Source organism: Salvelinus alpinus, chromosome 30 (assembly GCF_045679555.1).
Source record: "Salvelinus alpinus chromosome 30, SLU_Salpinus.1, whole genome shotgun sequence".
In the NCBI taxonomy this organism is placed as follows: Eukaryota; Metazoa; Chordata; class Actinopteri; order Salmoniformes; family Salmonidae; genus Salvelinus; species Salvelinus alpinus.
In genome coordinates this window covers 764,121-783,750 of record NC_092115.1, presented here as the reverse complement: position 1 = coordinate 783,750, position 19,630 = coordinate 764,121, and the positions used below count along the sequence as shown (strand labels likewise).

The window sequence follows — 19,630 nt, the reverse complement described above, 5'->3', positions numbered from 1 at the left end:
CCTAATGAAGGAGAGAATGCTCTATAAGGAGGATGGAATCCACTATAATCATCTAGGTGCCTGGATCCTATCCAAACACTACATGGCAGCTCTGAGGCAATGACTGATCAAATCAAGCTCCTCAAAAGGTATTTACTGCCATTAAATCACAGCGATATGCAAATAGTAATTCTGTGCCTGTTAATTTAATTTCCATTGATATCTCTGTTAGCTCCTGGAAAGAATCCACCTATTAAGAGTTGAATATCAAGCTATCGTTTTGCTACATGTGCTCATAAGCATAGGGGCTTTGGAAATAGTCCTCTTGTGCACATTGACTGGAATTCTACTATTAGAGCTGCAACTCTGAATCCAATCAGGAAGCCCATTGTGGCTAGCTCATTCAGTTCTAATAGTGGATAGCAACAGATAAAGAGAGAGCAACAGATACAGAGAGAGCAACAGATAAAGAGAGAGCAACAGATAAAGAGAGAGCAACAGATAAAGAGAGAGCAACAGATAAAGAGAGAGCAACAGATAGATGGATAGCAACAGATAAAGAGAGAGCAACAGATAAAGAGAGAGCAACAGATAAAGAGAGAGCAACAGATAGAGAGAGCAACAGATAAAGAGAGATCAACAGATAAAGAGAGCAACAGATACAGAGAGAGCAACAGATAGATGGATAGCAACAGATAGATGGATAGCAACAGATAAAGAGAGAGCAACAGATAAAGAGAGAGCAAAAGATAAAGAGAGAGCAACAGATAAAGAGAGCAACAGATAAAGAGAGAGCAACAGATAAAGAGAGCAACAGATACAGAGAGAGCAACAGATACAGAGAGAGCAACAGATAAAGAGAGAGCAACAGATAAAGAGAGCAACAGATAAAGAGAGAGCAACAGATAGATGGATAGCAACAGATAAAGAGAGAGCAACAGATAAAGAGAGAGCAACAGTTAAAGAGAGAGCAACAGATAAAGAGAGAGCAACAGATAAAGAGAGAGCAACAGTTAAAGAGAGAGCAACAGATAAAGAGAGCAACAGATAAAGAGAGAGCAAAAGATAAAGAGAGAGCAACAGTTAAAGAGAGAGCAACAGATAAAGAGAGAGCAACAGATAGAGAGAGATCAACAGATAAAGAGAGAGCAACAGATAAAGAGAGAGCAACAGATAAATAGAGAGCAACAGATAAAGAGAGAGCAACAGATAAAGAGAGAGCAACAGATACAGAGAGAGCAACAGATACAGAGAGAGCAACAGATAGAGAGAGCAACAGATAGAGAGAGAGCAACAGATAGAGAGAGAGCAACAGATAAAGAGAGAGCAACAGATAAAGAGAGAGCAACAGATAAAAAGAGAGCAACAGATACAGAGAGAGCAACAGATACAGAGAGAGCAACAGATAAAGAGAGAGCAACAGATAAAGAGAGAGCAACAGATAAAGAGAGAGCAACAGATAGAGAGAGAGCAACAGATACAGAGAGAGCAACAGATACAGAGAGAGCAACAGATAGATGGATAGCAACAGATAAAGAGAGAGCAACAGATAAAGAGAGAGCAACAGATACAGAGAGAGCAACAGATAAAGAGAGAGCAACAGATAAAGAGAGAGCAACAGATTGAGAGAGAGCAACAGATTGAGAGAGAGCAACAGATAGATGGATAGCAACAGATAAAGAGAGAGCAACAGATAGAGAGAGAGCAACAGATAAAGAGAGAGCAACAGATAAAGAGAGAGCAACAGATAAAGAGAGAGCAACAGATACAGAGAGAGCAACAGATAAAGAGAGCAACAGATAGAGAGAGAGCAACAGATAAAGAGAGAGCAACAGATAAAGAGAGAGCAACAGATAAAGAGAGAGCAACAGATAAAGAGAGAGAAACAGATAAAGAGAGAGCAACAGATAAAGAGAGATCAACAGATAAAGAGAGCAACAGATACAGAGAGAGCAACAGATACAGAGAGAGCAACAGATAGATGGATAGCAACAGATAAAGAGAGAGCAACAGATAAAGAGAGAGCAACAGATACAGAGAGAGCAACAGATACAGAGAGAGCAACAGATAAAGAGAGAGCAACAGATAAAGAGAGAGCAACAGATAGAGAGAGAGCAACAGATAAAGAGAGAGCAACAGATAGAGAGAGCAACAGATAGATGGATAGCAACAGATAAAGAGAGAGCAACAGATAGAGAGAGAGCAACAGATAAAGAGAGAGCAACAGATAAAGAAAGAGCAACAGATAAAGAGAGAGCAACAGATAAAGAGAGAGCAACAGATAAAGAGAGAGCAACAGATAAAGAGAGAGCAACAGATAGAGAGAGAGCAACAGATAGAGAGAGAGCAACAGATAAAGAGAGAGCAACAGATAAAGAGAGAGCAACAGATAAAGAGAGAGCAACAGATAGAGAGAGAGCAACAGATAGAGAGAGAGCAACAGATACAGAGAGAGCAACAGATAGAGAGAGCAACAGATAGAGAGAGCAACAGATAAAGAGAGAGCAACAGATACAGAGAGAGCAACAGATACAGAGAGAGCAACAGATAAAGAGAGAGCAACAGATAAAGAGAGAGCAACAGATAAAGAGAGAGCAACAGATAGATGGATAGCAACAGATAAAGAGATAGACTCAACAAGTAAAGTCCAGGAGTGAAACAGAGCTGTCTAACCATAACCCAATGCCTCCTCCCTATCGCTCTCACGGAAACTTGGGTTCAGGTTTCTCTGACCTGCCTCCCAGGAGATTCTGGGATTTCCAAATCATTTTCCGTCACGCAGAGAAAGGAGTTAGGGTTAGAAAAAGAAAGCAAACTTTTATAGTTTACCAGTCCCTTTGTGTCTTTCTCTTTCTCTCTCCTTCTCTCTCCCTCCCTCCGTCTCTCTCCCTCCCTCTGTCTCTCTCCCTCCCTCTGTCTCTCTCCCTCCCTCTGTCTCTCTGTCTCTCTCCCTCCCTCTGTCTCTCTCCCTCCCTCCGTCTCTCTCTCTAATAGTTTACCAGTCCTGTTGTGTCTTTCTCTTTCTCTCTCGTTCTCTCATTCGCTCTCCATCCCTCTGTCTCTCTCCTTCCCTCCTTGTCTCCCTTCCTCTCTGTGTCTCCCTCCCTCCCTCTCTGTGTCTCCCTCCCTCCCTCTTCGTGTCTCTCTCTCCGTGTCTCTCTCTCCCTCCCTCCCTCTTCGTGTCTCTCTCTCCGTGTCTCCCTCCCTCCCTCTTCGTGTCTCTCTCTCCCTCCCTCCCTCTCCGTGTCTCCCTCCCTCCCTCTTCGTGTCTCTCTCTCCCTCCCTCCCTCTTCGTGTCTCCCTCCCTCCCTCTTCGTGTCTCTCTCTTCGTGTCTCTCTCTCCGTGCCTCCCTCTCCGTGTCTCCCTCTCGCTCGCGCGCTCTCTCATTTTATTCCATGAAGTCATGACCGTTTGAGAACAGATTTCACAAGACAGAGGTGTTCTCAAGGGGGTAAAACGTCAAATCGCCTTATTTAACTTCACTCCAACTATGTGTCTAAAGTGTTGCAAAACAGTGCTGTTACAAGTTACAATAAAAACCATGACGTCACTGTGAACATGTCACAGTGTTGTGGCAAGACCGAGGTACTTATTGTTGGAGCCAAAGCACAGAGAGAGAATCTGGCCGAACATTTTAATTCACGGGCAATAAAGATGAAACACCAGGAAAAAAACCTAGGTGTTATTTTAGATTCTGAACTACATTTCGAATCACACATTAGGAATGTGACCCTATAATCGCTTTTCAACATCTGAGGAACATTTCCAAGGTGCTGTCGTTTCTCTCTCAGGCTGATACAGAGAGACTCATCCATGCTTTAATTACAATCAGACTGATACAGAGAGACTCATCCATGCTTTTATTACAATCAGACTGATACAGAGAGACTCATCCATGCTTCAATTACAATCAGACTGATACAGAGAGACTCATCCATGCTTTTATTACAATCAGACTGATACAGAGAGACTCATCCATGCTTTTATTACAATCAGACTGATACAGAGAGACTCATTCATGCTTTTATTACAATCAGACTGATACAGAGAGACTCATCCATGCTTTAATTACAAGCAGTCTTGACTACTGTAATGTTCTCCTGTCTGGTCTACCCAAGAAAGCTATTGGTCAAATGCAATACATACAGTATGCTGCAGCGTGGGTACTGACCAAGACCAGACAGAGAACACACATTACACCGGTTATAAGGTCTCTGTACTGGCTGCCTGTGGGTTTTAGAATTCATTTTAAGATTCTTGTATTGGTTTTTAAATCAATCCACAATTGTGCACCCCAATACATGTCAGGCTTTTAAGTTATGTACCCAGTACCCCCCTGAGGGGGGCCGAAACTGTGGACATATTTAAAAGAGATCTTAAAACATATTTTTAGCTTTTCTTTTCCTCAGGGTGCTTTTTAATCGTTCTGTTTGTGTCATTATTTTGTTTTTTTATCTTTTGTTGTGTAGTAAATATTTCTGCTTTTATTTTAAATTGTTTTTAATTTGTTTTTTTCCTGTAAAGCACATTGCGTTGCATTTCATGACTGAAATGTAATGTATAAATAAAGCATGATTTGATTTGATGATAACTCTAATTGGGTGGAACCCCATCAGTGGAACCCCATCAGTGGAACCTGGGCTGTCCAGCTATGGTAAATCTAATTGAGTGGAACCCTATCAGTGGAACCTGGGCTGTCCAGCTATGGTAAATCTAATTGAGTGGAACCCCATCAGTGGAACCTGGGCTGTCCAGCTATGGTAAATCGAATTGAGTGGAACCCTATCAGTGGAACCTGGGCTGTCCAGCTATGGTAAATCTAATTGAGTGGAACCCTATCAGTGGAACCTGGGCTGTCCAGCTATGGTAAATCTAATTGAGTGGAACCCTATCAGTGGAACCTGGGCTGTCCAGCTATGGTAAATCTAATTGAGTGGAACCCTATCAGTGGAACCTAGGCTGCCCAGCTATGGTAAATCTAATTGAGTGGAACCCCATCAGTGGAACCTGGGCTGTCCAGCTATGGTAAATCTAATTGAGTGGAACCCCATCAGTGGAACCTAGGCTGCCCAGCTATGGTAAATCTAATTGAGTGGAACCCCATCAGTGGAACCTGGGCTGCCCAGCTATGGTAAATCTAATTGAGTGGAACCCCATCAGTGGAACCTGGGCTGCCCAGCTATGAAATATTTCCAGTGACGCTCTAATGATGAAAACAACAACTTTCATTTGATGTTGTCAGAGCCAGTGTTGTCATTCATTCTGTGGTTGATGTTGTCAGAGCCAGTGTTGTCATTCATTCTGTGGTTGATGTTGTCAGAGCCAGTGTTGTCATTCATTATGTGGTTGATGTTGTCAGAGCCAGTGTTGTCATTCATTCGGTGGTTGATCAGTCATCCCGTCAGTCTCATTACTGGAATAAATGACCTAATCAGAGTGGATGAATCATTGCTGTTCACTGGCTAACTCATAAATACATTCCAAACGGCTGTTTCCTCCCTTCTGTCCTCCCTTTTCCGAACCCTTCTCACCCCTCCAGTGGACCTGAGGTGACTGAGTAGTAAGGAGCAACTCCACCTAGTTCCCATCACATTGCTGTAACATCCCCAGCCCTCTCAGATGAGAAAATAAGAGAAGGGAGGGAATAATATTATATTATATCCCTCTCTCTCTCCGTCCTTCACCCATCCCTCTCTCGCTCTGTCCTCTACCCATCCCTCTCCCGCTCTGTCCTCCACCCATCCCTCTCTCGTTCTGCCCTCCATCTCTCTCTCTCCGTCCTTCACCCATCCATTCCTCTCTCCCATCCCTCTCTCTCTCTCTGTCCTTCACCCACCCATCCCTCTCTCTCCAACTCCCACCCACCCATCCCTCTCTCCCACCCCTCTTTCTCCCTGTCCTCCACCCATCCCTACCTGTCATTCCATTCTCTCTGTCCTCCACCCAGGTCTCTCTCCCATACCTCTCTGTCATCCCTCTCTCTGTCCTCCACCCATCCCTCTCTCCCATACCTCTCTGTCATCCCTCTCTCTGTCCTCCACCCATACCTCTCTCCAGGGAAACTTACATCACTTGTTCCTCACAGTCTGGGTCATGGTTTGGGCACGGTACCACCTCAGGCTCCACAAAGCTCTCCACATTCCCCTGGACGGTACAGCTCACGTTCTTATGGACCACATATGCACACCAGTTCCTAGAGGGGGAGGAGAGAGAGAGATGTGTAAGCAACATATGGTAACCAATCATCAGGCAACAATTCCAACCCTTCCAGGCTTGAGAAAAAAGATACAAATAGTCTCTTGTCTGATAGAAACAGTTGAGAAATAAGATACAAATAGTCTCTTGTCTGATAGAAACAGTTGAGAAAGAAGAGAGAGAAATAAAAGTCAGCATCTGTGTGGATCGTTTAGCTGTAGCTGACTGGGGCAGATAACCAGCCTATCACGTTACAGGGTGACTGGGGCAGATAACCAGCCTATCACGTTACAGGGTGACTGGGGCAGATAACCAGCCTATCACGTTACAGGGTGACTGGGGCAGATAACCAGCCTATCACGTTACAGGGTGACTGGGGCAGATAACCAGCCTATCACGTTACAGGGTGACTGGGGCAGATAACCAGCCTATCACGTTACAGGGTGACTGGGGCAGATAACCAGCCTATCACGCTACAGGGTGACTGGGGCAGATAACAAGCCTATCACGTTACAGGGTGACTGGGGCAGATAACCAGCCTATCACGTTACAGGGTGACTGGGGCAGATAACCAGCCTATCACGTTACAGGGTGACTGGGGCAGATAACCAGCCTATCACGTTACAGGGTGACTGGGGCAGATAACCAACCTATCACGTTACAGGGTGACTGGGGAAGATAACCAGCCTATCACGTTACAGGGTGACTGGTGCAGATAACCAGCCTATCACGTTACAGGGTGACTGGGGCAGATAACCAACCTATCACGTTACAGGGTGACTGGGGCAGATAACCAGCCTATCACGTTACAGGGTGACTGGTGCAGATAACCAGCCTATCACATTACAGGGTGACTGGGGCAGATAACCTGCCTATCACGTTACAGGGTGACTGGGGCAGATAACCAGCCTATCACGCTACAGGGTGACTGGGGCAGATAACCAACCTATCACGTTACAGGGTGACTGGGGCAGATAACCAGCCTATCACGTTACAGGGTGACTGGGGCAGATAACCAGCCTATCACGTTACAGGGTGACTGGGGCAGATAACCAACCTATCACGTTACAGGGTGACTGGGGCAGATAACCAGCCTATCACGTTACAGGGTGACTGGTGCAGATAACCAGCCTATCACGTTACAGGGTGACTGGGGAAGATAACCAGCCTATCACGTTACAGGGTGACTGGGGCAGATAACCAACCTATCACGTTACAGGGTGACTGGGGCAGATAACCAGCCTATCACCTTACAGGGTGACTGGTGCAGATAACCAGCCTATCACATTACAGGGTGACTGGGGCAGATAACCTGCCTATCACGTTACAGGGTGACTGGGGCAGATAACCAGCCTATCACGCTACAGGGTGACTGGGGCAGATAACCAACCTATCACGTTACAGGGTGACTGGGGCAGATAACCAGCCTATCACGTTACAGGGTGACTGGGGCAGATAACCAGCCTATCACGTTACAGGGTGACTGGGGCAGATAACCAGCCTATCACGTTACAGGGTGACTGGGGCAGATAACCAGCCTATCACGTTACAGGGTGACTGGGGCAGATAACCAACCTATCACGTTACAGGGTGACTGGGGCAGATAACCAACCTATCACGTTACAGGGTGACTGGGGAAGATAACCAGCCTATCACGTTACAGGGTGACTGGGGCAGATAACCAGCCTATCACGTTACAGGGTGACTGGGGCAGATAACCAGCCTATCACGTTACAGGATGACTGGGGCAGATAACCAGCCTATCACGTTACAGGGTGACTGGGGCAGATAACCAGCCTATCACGTTACAGGGTGACTGGGGCAGATAACCAGCCTATCACGCTACAGGGTGACTGGGGCAGATAACCAGCCTATCACGTTACAGGGTGACTGGGGCAGATAACCAGCCTATCACGTTACAGGGTGACTGGGGCAGATAACCAGCCTATCACGTTACAGGGTGACTGGGGCAGATAACCAGCCTATCACGTTACAGGGTGACTGGGGCAGATAACCAGCCTATCACGTTACAGGGTGACTGGGGCAGATAACCAGCCTATCACGTTACAGGGTGACTGGGGCAGATAACCAGCCTATCACGTTACAGGGTGACTGGGGCAGATAACCAGCCTATCACGTTACAGGGTGACTGGGGCAGATAACCAGCCTATCACGTTACAGGGTGACTGGGGCAGATAACCAGCCTATCACGTTACAGGGTGACTGGGGCAGATAACCAGCCTATCACGTTACAGGGTGACTGGGGCAGATAACCAGCCTATCACGTTACAGGGTGACTGGGGCAGATAACCAGCCTATCACGTTACAGGGTGACTGGGGCAGATAACCAGCCTATCACGTTACAGGGTGACTGGGGCAGATAACCAGCCTATCACGTTACAGGGTGACTGGGGCAGATAACCAGCCTATCACGTTACAGGGTGACTGGGGCAGATAACCAGCCTATCACGTTACAGGGTGACTGGGGCAGATAACCAGCCTATCACGTTACAGGGTGACTGGTGCAGATAACCAGCCTATCACGTTACAGGGTGACTGGGGAAGATAACCAGCCTATCACGTTACAGGGTGACTGGGGCAGATAACCAACCTATCACGTTACAGGGTGACTGGGGCAGATAACCAGCCTATCACGTTACAGGGTGACTGGGGCAGATAACCAGCCTATCACATTACAGGGTGACTGGGGCAGATAACCAGCCTATCACGTTTACAGGGTGACTGGGGCAGATAACCAGCCTATCACGCTACAGGGTGACTGGGGCAGATAACCAGACCTATCACGTTACAGGGTGACTGGGGCAGATAACCAACCTATCACGTTACAGGGTGACTGGGGCAGATAACCAGCCTATCACGTTACAGGGTGACTGGGGCAGATAACCAGCCTATCACGTTACAGGGTGACTGGGGAAGATAACCAGCCTATCACGTTACAGGGTGACTGGGGCAGATAACCAGCCTATCACATTACAGGGTGACTGGGGAAGATAACCAGCCTATCACGTTACAGGGTGACTGGGGCAGATAACCAACCTATCACGTTACAGGGTGACTGGGGCAGATAACCAGCCTATCACGTTACAGGGTGACTTGGGCAGATAACCAGCCTATCACGTTACAGGGTGACTGGGGCAGATAACCAACCTATCACGTTACAGGGTGACTGGGGCAGATAACCAACCTATCACGTTACAGGGTGACTGGGGCAGATAACCAGCCTATCACGTTACAGGGTGACTGGGGCAGATAACCAGCCTATCACGTTACAGGGTGACTGGGGCAGATAACCAGCCTATTACGTTACAGGGTGACTGGGGCAGATAACCAGCCTATCACGTTACAGGGTGACTGGGGCAGATAACCAGCCTATCACGTTACAGGGTGACTGGGGCAGATAACCAGCCTATCACATTACAGGGTGACTGGGGCAGATAACCAACCTATCACGTTACAGGGTGACTGGGGCAGATAACCAACCTATCACGTTACAGGGTGACTGGGGCAGATAACCAACCTATCACGTTACAGGGTGACTGGGGCAGATAACCAGCCTATCACGTTACAGGGTGACTGGGGCAGATAACCACCCTATCACGTTACAGGGTGACTGGGGCAGATAACCAGCCTATCACGTTACAGGGTGACTGGGGAAGATAACCAGCCTATCACGTTACAGGGTGACTGGGGCAGATAACCAGCCTATCACGTTACAGGGTGACTGGGGCAGATAACCAGCCTATCACGTTACAGGGTGACTGGGGCAGATAACCAGCCTATCACGTTACAGGGTGACTGGGGCAGATAACCACCCTATCACGTTACAGGGTGACTGGGGCAGATAACCAGCCTATCTGCAGCAAACAGACAAGACTAGACACACTCAGTGGTCCATTATTCTCCAGAACAGAACTCAGAAACAACTCAATGCAACAATTTAGTGATAAATAACTGCAGTAAAATAATTCTAAATGTAAACGTATATTGAATTCATTCAATGTAATCACATTTAATCTCTCCATTTCCTGCACTAATTAAAGAGAAAAAGTCATGCGAAAATAAAATAACGATCGCAGCGACACAGAACACAACTCGTTTGAGGCAAATGGAAATCAATAAAACAGATTAACAATAGATACAAATAATAATTGACCTATTCCTCTGTGACTGTCGGTGTCTCGCGCCCTGGTACGCAGCTCCTTGGAAAAGGTTGTAGTTCGGCGGATTTTGTCCGTTGGTGACAGAAAAGTTGAAGAACAGAGAGAACAATGTCCATGTCACCCCCAAATCAGCTGCTCCCCACTTCATCGTAGCCAACAGATTAAATTAACTACTACGGAATTTGGACAAGAAAAGTTAAGATATGGATTTTTTTTAAAGTTGGTATCCTATGTGCGGCCGCCCGGTAACTGAGCAGAACGGGACAAAATGTTGAAGATCTCTTTGCGGGTCGCTGTTGACTCCACTGGAATGACGTCGCTGTTAGACTAGGGTTCACTCCTCTCCCCCTCCCATCCTCCCTTCCTTCCTTCGACCCCAGCCCCCCCTCTCCACCCCATGAGAAACAAACACGCCCCGAATTGTCCGCAGCTTGTACTGTGTACACACACACATACACGCTGTAACAGCGCGTAATGTGCCCTGCAGGCAGACTGTTACAACGTTTATAGCATCTAACTTCTTGCTCTGGTCTGTTCCCAATAATGTTTGTACCATGTTGTGTTGCTGCCATGTTGTTGTCATGTGGTGTTGCCATGCTATGTTGTTGTCTTAGGTCTCTCTTTATGTAGTGTTGTGGTGTCTCTCTTGTCGTGATGTGTGTTTGCCTTTTGGTAGGCCATCATTGTAAATAAGAATTTGTTCTTAACTGACTTGGCTAGTTAAATGAAGGTTAAATATATAAAAACACATCTGCTATGGTTCTGTCACATTGAAGACCAATTACGTGCCTGATTTTGTTGTGGGAGACCTTAGAGAAAACATGTTATATCTTATATTTATTTAACTTAATAAATACGATTTAGTAATATCCCCTCTAATTTTAGTCATAGACTATTAGTCAAATTGATAAGAGTGAGTCAAATACATTTCCTGGGATGTCCTTTTCACCATGCATTCCCTATGCTGCTGAATAGTGAATCAAACATCAGATATATGAGTACTGTAGACTGCTGTCATGATGTTGAATTAGCCAATGAATGGCCAGGAATATTTAAGGCCAGGTTACTATATTTCCTGTTGTGTTATTAGGTACAGTCATCGTCTTTTACTGTGGATGGAGGCAAATTGTTACAGTCTTGTACCAATTAACCTCTACGTGATCGGTGTCCCCCCCCGCAGGATGGTTGAGCTAACGTAGGCTAATGTGATTAGCATGAGGTTGTAGGTAACAAAACAAAATCCCAATACATAGACATATCTGATATGGTCAGAAAGCTTAAATTCTTGTTAATCTAACTGCACTGTCCAATTTACAGTAGCTATTACAGTGAAATAATGCAATGCTATTGTTTGAGGAGAGTGTACAATTATGAACTTGAAAATGTATTAATAAACCAATTAGGCACATTTGGGCAGTCTTGATACAACATTTTGAACAGATATGCAATGGTTCAATTAATCAGTCTAAAACGTTGCACGTACACTGCTGACATCTAGTGGGCAACATCTAAATTGGGCCTGGGCTGGAATAATACATTATGGCCTTTCGGTTGCATTTCAAAAATGATAGTAAAAATAAATAAATAATTAAACACGTTTTTTTTCTTTGTTTAGTCTTTTTCCAGATCTAATGTGTTATATTCTTCTACATTAATTTCACATTTTCAGAAACTTCAAAGTGTTTCCTTTCAAATGGTATCAAGAATATGCTTATCCTTGCTTCAGGTCCTGAGCTACAGGCAGTTAGATTTGGGTATGACATTTTAGGCGAAAATTGAAAAAAAGGGTCCGATCCTTAAGAGGTTTTACCATTGTTGCAGCCCTGGAGGCAGCACACACATGGGCATGCAGGCAGGCAGGCAGACAGTGGTGGGAAAAGTACCCAATTATCATACTTGAGTAAAAGTAAAGATACCTTAATAGAAAATGACTCAAGTAAAAGGGAAAGTCACTCACTAAAATACTACTTGAGTAAAAGTCTAAAAGTATTTTGTTTTAAATATACTTAACTATCAAAAGTACATGCAATTGCTAAAATATACTTAAGTATCAAAGGTAAAAGTATAAATCATTGAAAATTCCTTATATTTAGCAAACCAGATGGCACCATTTTTTACCTTTGTATTTATTTATGGATAGCCAGGAGCAAACTCCAACTCTCAGACATAATTTACAAATGAAGCGTTTGTGTTTAGTGAGTCCGCCAGATCAGAGGCAGTAGGGATGACCAGGGATGTTCTCTTCATAACTGAGTGAATTGGACCATTTTCCTGTCCTGCTAACCATTCAAAATGTAAAGACTACTTTTGGATGTCAGGGAGTAAAAAGTACATTATTTCACTTCCTATCATCACTTCCTGTTAAACGCGGAACGAGGGAGAGCTCGGTTTGTTGTTTTGGAAAGTTTTGAAAGTCTATTGAAATAGTTTGCTTACTAGCCAGCTACCTTTTTCCGTCACGGGACCTTTTGGATCCCGTGACGTGGTTGGCATCAGTTGCTGGGACCGCTACTATCTGTCCAGTGATCCTGCTGACCAAGGTCGGGTCTGAGGAGCTGTTTGGCGTAGTAGCTTGCCTAGCTGCTAGCCAGGGTTGCCCAGGCTTGTGGCTGTCTAGATCCCTGCTGTTTGTTGTTGTTGTTTTCAATCATCCCTCTTAGGGCTCGGATCCCGCTAGCGGGATCAAAATCGACAACATCCGGTGAAGCTGGAGCGCGCCAAATTCAAATGACAAAATTGTAATATTAAACATTCATGAACATACAAGTAAGTGTCTTACATCTTTAAAAGCTTAACTTCTTGTTATTCCAACTGTGTTGTCAGATTTCAAAAAGGCTTTACGGCGAAAGCATACCATGCGATTATCTGAGGACAGCCCCGACATCAAAATACTTTTTCAACCTGCACCAGCTTCACAAAAATCACAAATAGCGATAAAATAAATCACTTACCTTTGAAGATCTTCCTCTGGTTGCAATCCCAAGGGTCCCAGCTACACAATGAATGTTCGATAAAGTCCTTCTTTAAATCCAAAAAGTCAGTTTAGTTGGTGCCATTGATTTCAGTAATCCATTCAACATGCATACAAAGGAATCCAAAAAGCTACCGGTAAACTTCGTCCAAACAAGTCAAACAATGTTTGTAAACAATCCTCAGGTACCCTAATATGTAAATAAACAATAATATTTCAGACGGAAAGAATGGTGTTCAATAGAAAAGAAAAATAACTAGGAGGGCGCACTCGTTCACGCGCGCCAAAAGTCTACCTGTCCTGCCTGATGAGAACACCTTGGATAAACTACAACTACTTGTCCATTTTTCAAGAAACAAGCCTGAAACCCTTTCTAAAGACTGGTGACATCTAGTGGAAGCCATAGGAACTGCAATCTGGGAGCAAGTTTTTTGTATATCCCATAGCATTGCATTGAAAAAGCCTGTGACCTCAAAAAAAAACTATTCTGGATGGATTTTCCTTGCGTTTTCGCCTGCCATATCAGTTCTGTTATACTCACAGACATTATTTTAACAGTTTTAGAAACTTCAGAGTGTTTTCTATCCAATGCTACCATTGCATATCCTAGCTTCTGGGCCTGAGTAACAGGCAGTTTACTTTGGGCACGTCAGTTATCCGGAAATTCAGGATACTGCCCCCTAGCCTTAAAAGGTGACCAGCTAACAGGTGACCAGCTAACAGGTGACCAGCTAACAGGTGACCAGCTAACAGGTGACCAGCTAACAGGTGACCAGCTGACAGGTGACCAGCTGACCAAAAGGTGACCAGCTAACAGGTGACCAGCTAACAGGTGACCAGCTGACCAAAAGGTGACCAGCTAACAGGTGACCAGCTGACCAAAAGGTGACCAGCTAAACAAAAGGTGACCAGCTAACAGGTGACCAGCTAACAGGTGACCAGCTGACCAAAAGGTGACCAGCTAACAGGTGACCAGCTAACAGGTGACCAGCTGACCAAAAGGTGACCAGCTAACAGGTGACCAGCTGACCAAAAGGTGACCAGCTAAACAAAAGGTGACCAGCTAACAGGTGACCAGCTAACCCCAGGTAAAAATATACTTTATCTAGTCCTTGGCCTTTCTCTTAATCTGACTTTGGTGCAGGTCATGTTGTTCTTCACATTACTGTCTCTGACAAACACACAATATCAAATAAAATCTAAGTTTGTTTGTCACATGCAAAGGATACAGAAGGTGTAAACGGTACAGTGAAATTGTTATGTTGGATAGCTGCATAGTAGCAATATCAAAAAGTGTCCAGATAAAAATATAGTATAAATATTTTATAATTATTAGATGATGCTTACACAGAAACAAGTCTAAATTGATGGGTCATGTGAAACAAATGCTATAACCCCCCCCAGCCACATCTTGCCTAGTGGATGGGTCTCTACAGAAGGTGTAAACGGTACATCCAGCTCAGTGAAATATTAAAAATAGAAAGTGTTAATATAAAGAATTAAGAAAAGAAGTGTCAATGCCAGCAGAGAAAGAACAAAATAATATACATTATGTACAAGAACAATATCAATAACCATATCAGTGGTAGATGAGGTAGTTATATGTAGTTATACAGTATGTACAAAAACAATATCAGTAATTATATCAGTGATGCTGGTGACAGAAGACTAGTCCTATGCCCCAGTCCTATGCCCCAGTCCTATACCCCAGTCCTATACCCCAGTCCTATACTCCAGACCTATACCCCAGTCCTATGCCCCAGTCCTATACCCCAGTCCTATACTCCAGACCTATACCACAGTCCTATGCCCCAGTCCTATACCACAGTCCTATGCCCCAGTCCTATACCACAGTCCTATACTCCAGACCTATACCACAGTCCTATGCCCCAGTCCTATGTCCCAGTCCTATGCCCCAGTCCTATGCCCCAGTCCTATGCCCAAATCAATTTTTATTTGTCACATACGCAGAATACAAAAGGTACAACCTTACCGCGAGATGCTTACTTATAAGCCCTTAACCAACAATGCAGTTTTAAGAAAAATAAGACTTCAGAGATATATTTACTAAATAAACTAAAGTAGAAAATAGAAGAGCAACAAAAAAATAACAATAGAGAGGCTATATACAGGGGGTACTGGTTACAGCGAGTAGCAGCAGTGTAAGGGGGGGGGGGGGGGGGGGGTGCAAATAGACCCGGGTAGCCGTTTGATTAGCTGTTCAGAAGCCTTATGGCTTAGGGGTAGAAGCTGTTAACCTGTTTGGGGTGCAGCCCGACACCGGTACACTTATGACAACATCCAGCTCAAGTGCAGGGCGCGAAAACAAAAGCTATTTTAAAAAAATATTTAACTTTCACACATTAACAAGTCCAATACAGCATATGAAAGGTAGACATCTTGTGAATCAAGCCAACATGTCCGATTTTTAAAATGTTTTACAGGGAAGACAAAATATGTAAATCTATTAGCTAACCACGTCAGCAAAAGACAGCACTTTTCTAACTCCATCAGTTTTTTACTCCGTCACTAGCTATCACTAATTCGACCAAATACAGATATAGCCACTAACCAAGAAACAACTTCATAAGATGACAGTCTGATAACATATTTATTGTATAGCATATGTTTTTTTTGAAAAATGTGCATATTTATGGTATAAATCATAAATTACATTTCAGCTACAATCAGAAATTGCACCGAAAGCAGCCATAACATTTACAGACACCAACGTCAAATAACTAATTACTCATCATAAAACATATCTGAGAAATACATACTGTGCAGGAATTGAAAGACAGGATTCTTGTGATTCCAGACAATATTTCCGATTTATTAAATGTTTTACAGCGAAAACAAAATGTAGCGCTATGTTAGCATAGCCACAATAGCCAGACACACTTGGGCGCCCGCGACCAGTTGACATGCACGACAGATATATGAAATAACATTATAAATTGGGTCTTACTTTGGCTGATCTTTCATCAGAATGTTGATCAGGGTGTCCTTTGTCCAGATGAGTCGTTGTTTGGAGTCAGAATGGCAACTTTCCCTTCTCACTTAGCATTGGCACTGGTCGACTGGCACGGATTTGTCCAACATAAAAAAAGTCAGAGAACGGAACACAAACTCCCAAAAAAAATTCAAATAATCTGATTAAACTATATTGAAAAAACATACATTACGATGATATGGTCTCATTTATCAAATAAAAACCCAGCCGGAGATTGTTCCCGTCCAAACAGCAGCAAAACAGAACGCAATATCACTCCCAAGTCGCGCGCTTCAGACTTCCGGAAGTGGTCGGTCACGTCAAAGAAATAGCTCTTATTCAACAACTGAACAAGATGAACAGAAAATGTCTTCTCTCACACCCTCTTGACACCCAGAGGAAGGCGTATGGAGTGTAAGTAGGGTCTTACGTATAATGACCATGTATAGGCATAACGTTGAAGCGAGCATAGATTTCTGACATTCTACTTCTTGGTCAGGGAAAGTGCTGCCAAATGACTTCTGTACCACTCAGAGAAAAAATTAGAACGGTTTTAGAAACTACAGATTGTTTTCTATCCAATATTAATAATAATATGCATATTGTAAGAGCAAAAATTGATTAAGAGGCCGTTTGAAAATTGGCACATATTTTCCAGTTTTTCCAATACGCCCCCTGCAGCCATAATTAAGAAGCCTTTTGGACCTAGACTTGGTGCTCCGGTACCGCTTGCCGTGCGGTAGCAGAGAGAACAGTCTATGACTAGGGTGGCTGGAGTCTTCTACAATTTTTAGGGCCTTCCTCTGACACCGCCTGATATAGAGGTCCTGGATGGTAGGAAGCTTGGCCCCAGTGATGTACTGGGCCAAATGCACTACCGTTTGTAGCGCCTTACGGTCGGAGGCCGATGGTGCCGCTGTAGGACTTTTTCAGGACCTGAGGACCCATGCCAAATCTTTTCAGTCTCCTGAGGGGGGATAGGCTTTGTTGTGCCCTCTTCACGACTGTCTTGGTGTGTTTGGACCATGATAGTTTGTTAGTGATGTGGACACCAAGGAACTTGAAGCTTTCAACCTGCTCCACTACAGCCCTGTCTCCTTTGACTTGATCACATTGAGGGAGAGGTTGTTGTCCTAGCACCACACTGCCAGGTCTCTGACCTCCTCCCTATAGGCTGTCTCATCGTTGTCGGTGATCAGGCCTACCACCGTTGTGTCATCTGCAAACGTATTGATGGTGTTGGAGTCATGCTTGGCCACGCAGTCATGGGTGAACAAGGAGTACAGGATGGGACTAAGCACGCACCCCTGAGGGACCCCAGTGTTGAGGATCAGCATGGAGGATGTGTTGTTACCTACCCTTACCACCTGGGGGTGGCTGGTCAGGAAGTCCAGGATCCAGTTTCAGAGGGAGGTGTTTATTTCCTGGGTCCTTAGCTTAGTGATATGCTGTAAGGGCACTATGGTGTTGAACGCTGAGTTGTAGTCAATTGAACAGCCTTTTCACGTTTGGAAACGGCAGTGTTGAGTGCAATAGAGATTGTGTCATCTGTGGATCTGTTGGGGTGGTATGCAAGCTGGATTAGTTCTAGGGTTTCTGCGATAATGGTGTTGATGTGAGCCATGACCAGCCTTTCAAAGCACTTCATGGCTACAGACATGAGTGCTACAGGATGGTAGTCATTTAGACATGTTACCTTGGTATTCTTGGGCACAGGGACTATGGTGATCTGCTTGACTCGGCCAGGGACAGGTTGAACATGTCAGTGTAGACATTTGCCAGTTGGTCAGCGCATGCTCGGAGTACACGTCCTGGTAATCCGTCTGGCCCTACAGCCTTGTGAATGTTGACCTTTTTAAAGATCTTACTCACATCGACTACGGCGAGTGTGATCACACAGTCGTCTGGAACTGCTGGTGCCCTCATGCATGCTTCGGTGTTGCTTGCCTCGAAGCACGCATATAAGTAATTTAGCTCGTCTGGTAGGTTTGTGTCACTGGGCAGCTGGAGGCTGGTCTTTCCTTTGTAGTCCGTAATAGTTTGAAAGCATTTCCACATCCGACAAGTGATGGAGCCAGTGTAGTAGGATTCAATCTTAGTCCTGTATTTAGGTTTTGCCTGTTTGATGGTTCATCTGAGGGCATAGCAGATCGAAGCCAGTACTTTACTCCAGCCCCAAACCTATACCCCACCTATGCTCCACCTATACCCCAGCTATACCCCAGCTATACCCCAGCTATACCCCACCTATACCCCAGCTATACCCCACCTATACCCCAGCTATACCCCACCTATACCCCAGCTATACCCCACCTATACCCCAGCTATACCCCAGCTATACCCCACCTATACCCCAGCTATACCCCAGCTACACCCCAGCTATACCCCAGCTATACTCCACCTATACCCCACCTATACCCCAGCTATACCCCAGCTATACCCCACCTATACCCCAGCTATACCCCAGCTATACCCCACCTATACCCCAGCTATACCCCACCTATACCCCAGCTATACCCCAGCTATACTCCACCTATACTCCACCTATACCCCACCTATACCCCAGCTATACCCCAGCTATACCCCACCTATACCCCAGCTATACCCCACCTATACCCCACCTATACCCCACCTATACTCCACCTATACTCCACCTATACCCCAGCTATACCCCACCTATACCCCACCTATACCCCACCTATACCCCAGCTATACCCCAGCTATACCCCACCTATACCCCAGCTATACCCCAGCTATACCCCAGCTATACCCCAGCTATACTCCACCTATACCCCACCTATACCCCAGCTATACCCCAGCTATACCCCAGCTATACCCCACCTATACCCCAGCTATACCCCAGCTATACTCCACCTATACCCCACCTATACCCCAGCTATACCCCACCTATACCCCAGCTATACCCCACCTATACCCCAGCTATACCCCAGCTATACCCCAGCTATACCCCAGCTATACCCCAGCTATACCCCAGCTATACCCCACCTATACCCCAGCTATACCCCAGCTATACCCCACCTATACCCCACCTATACCCCACCTATACCCCACCTATACCCCAGCTATACTCCACCTATACCCCAGCTATACTCCACCTATACCCCAGCTATACTCCACCTATACCCCAGCTATACCCCACCTATACCCCAGCTATACCCCAGCTATACCCCAGCTCCAGTCCTATACTTTTATTGTAACAGTATTTTTATTGGAATTTCACAATTTTCACCCATATTAAGAGATACAACAACAAAGACAAAACAGCACTCACTTACACATACCTGCATATA

At 45.0% G+C, this 19,630-nt stretch overlaps 1 protein-coding gene across 1 annotated transcript in view; it reads right to left on the bottom strand.

Moving 5' to 3' along the window:
- The window catches only part of emilin2a (elastin microfibril interfacer 2a), a 54,260-nt gene extending 43,568 nt beyond the window's left edge, over positions 1 to 10,692 (bottom strand). Inside the window, exons 1-2 of the mRNA XM_071377559.1 lie at positions 10,350 to 10,692; positions 6,048 to 6,173 (exon numbers count right to left, since the gene is read on the bottom strand). Of these exons, the coding sequence (XP_071233660.1) occupies positions 6,048 to 6,173; positions 10,350 to 10,504 (281 nt within the window). The 5' untranslated portion in view covers positions 10,505 to 10,692. The remainder of the gene's footprint in view (positions 1 to 6,047; positions 6,174 to 10,349) is intronic.
- Between the last annotated feature and the right edge of the window lie 8,938 nt (positions 10,693 to 19,630).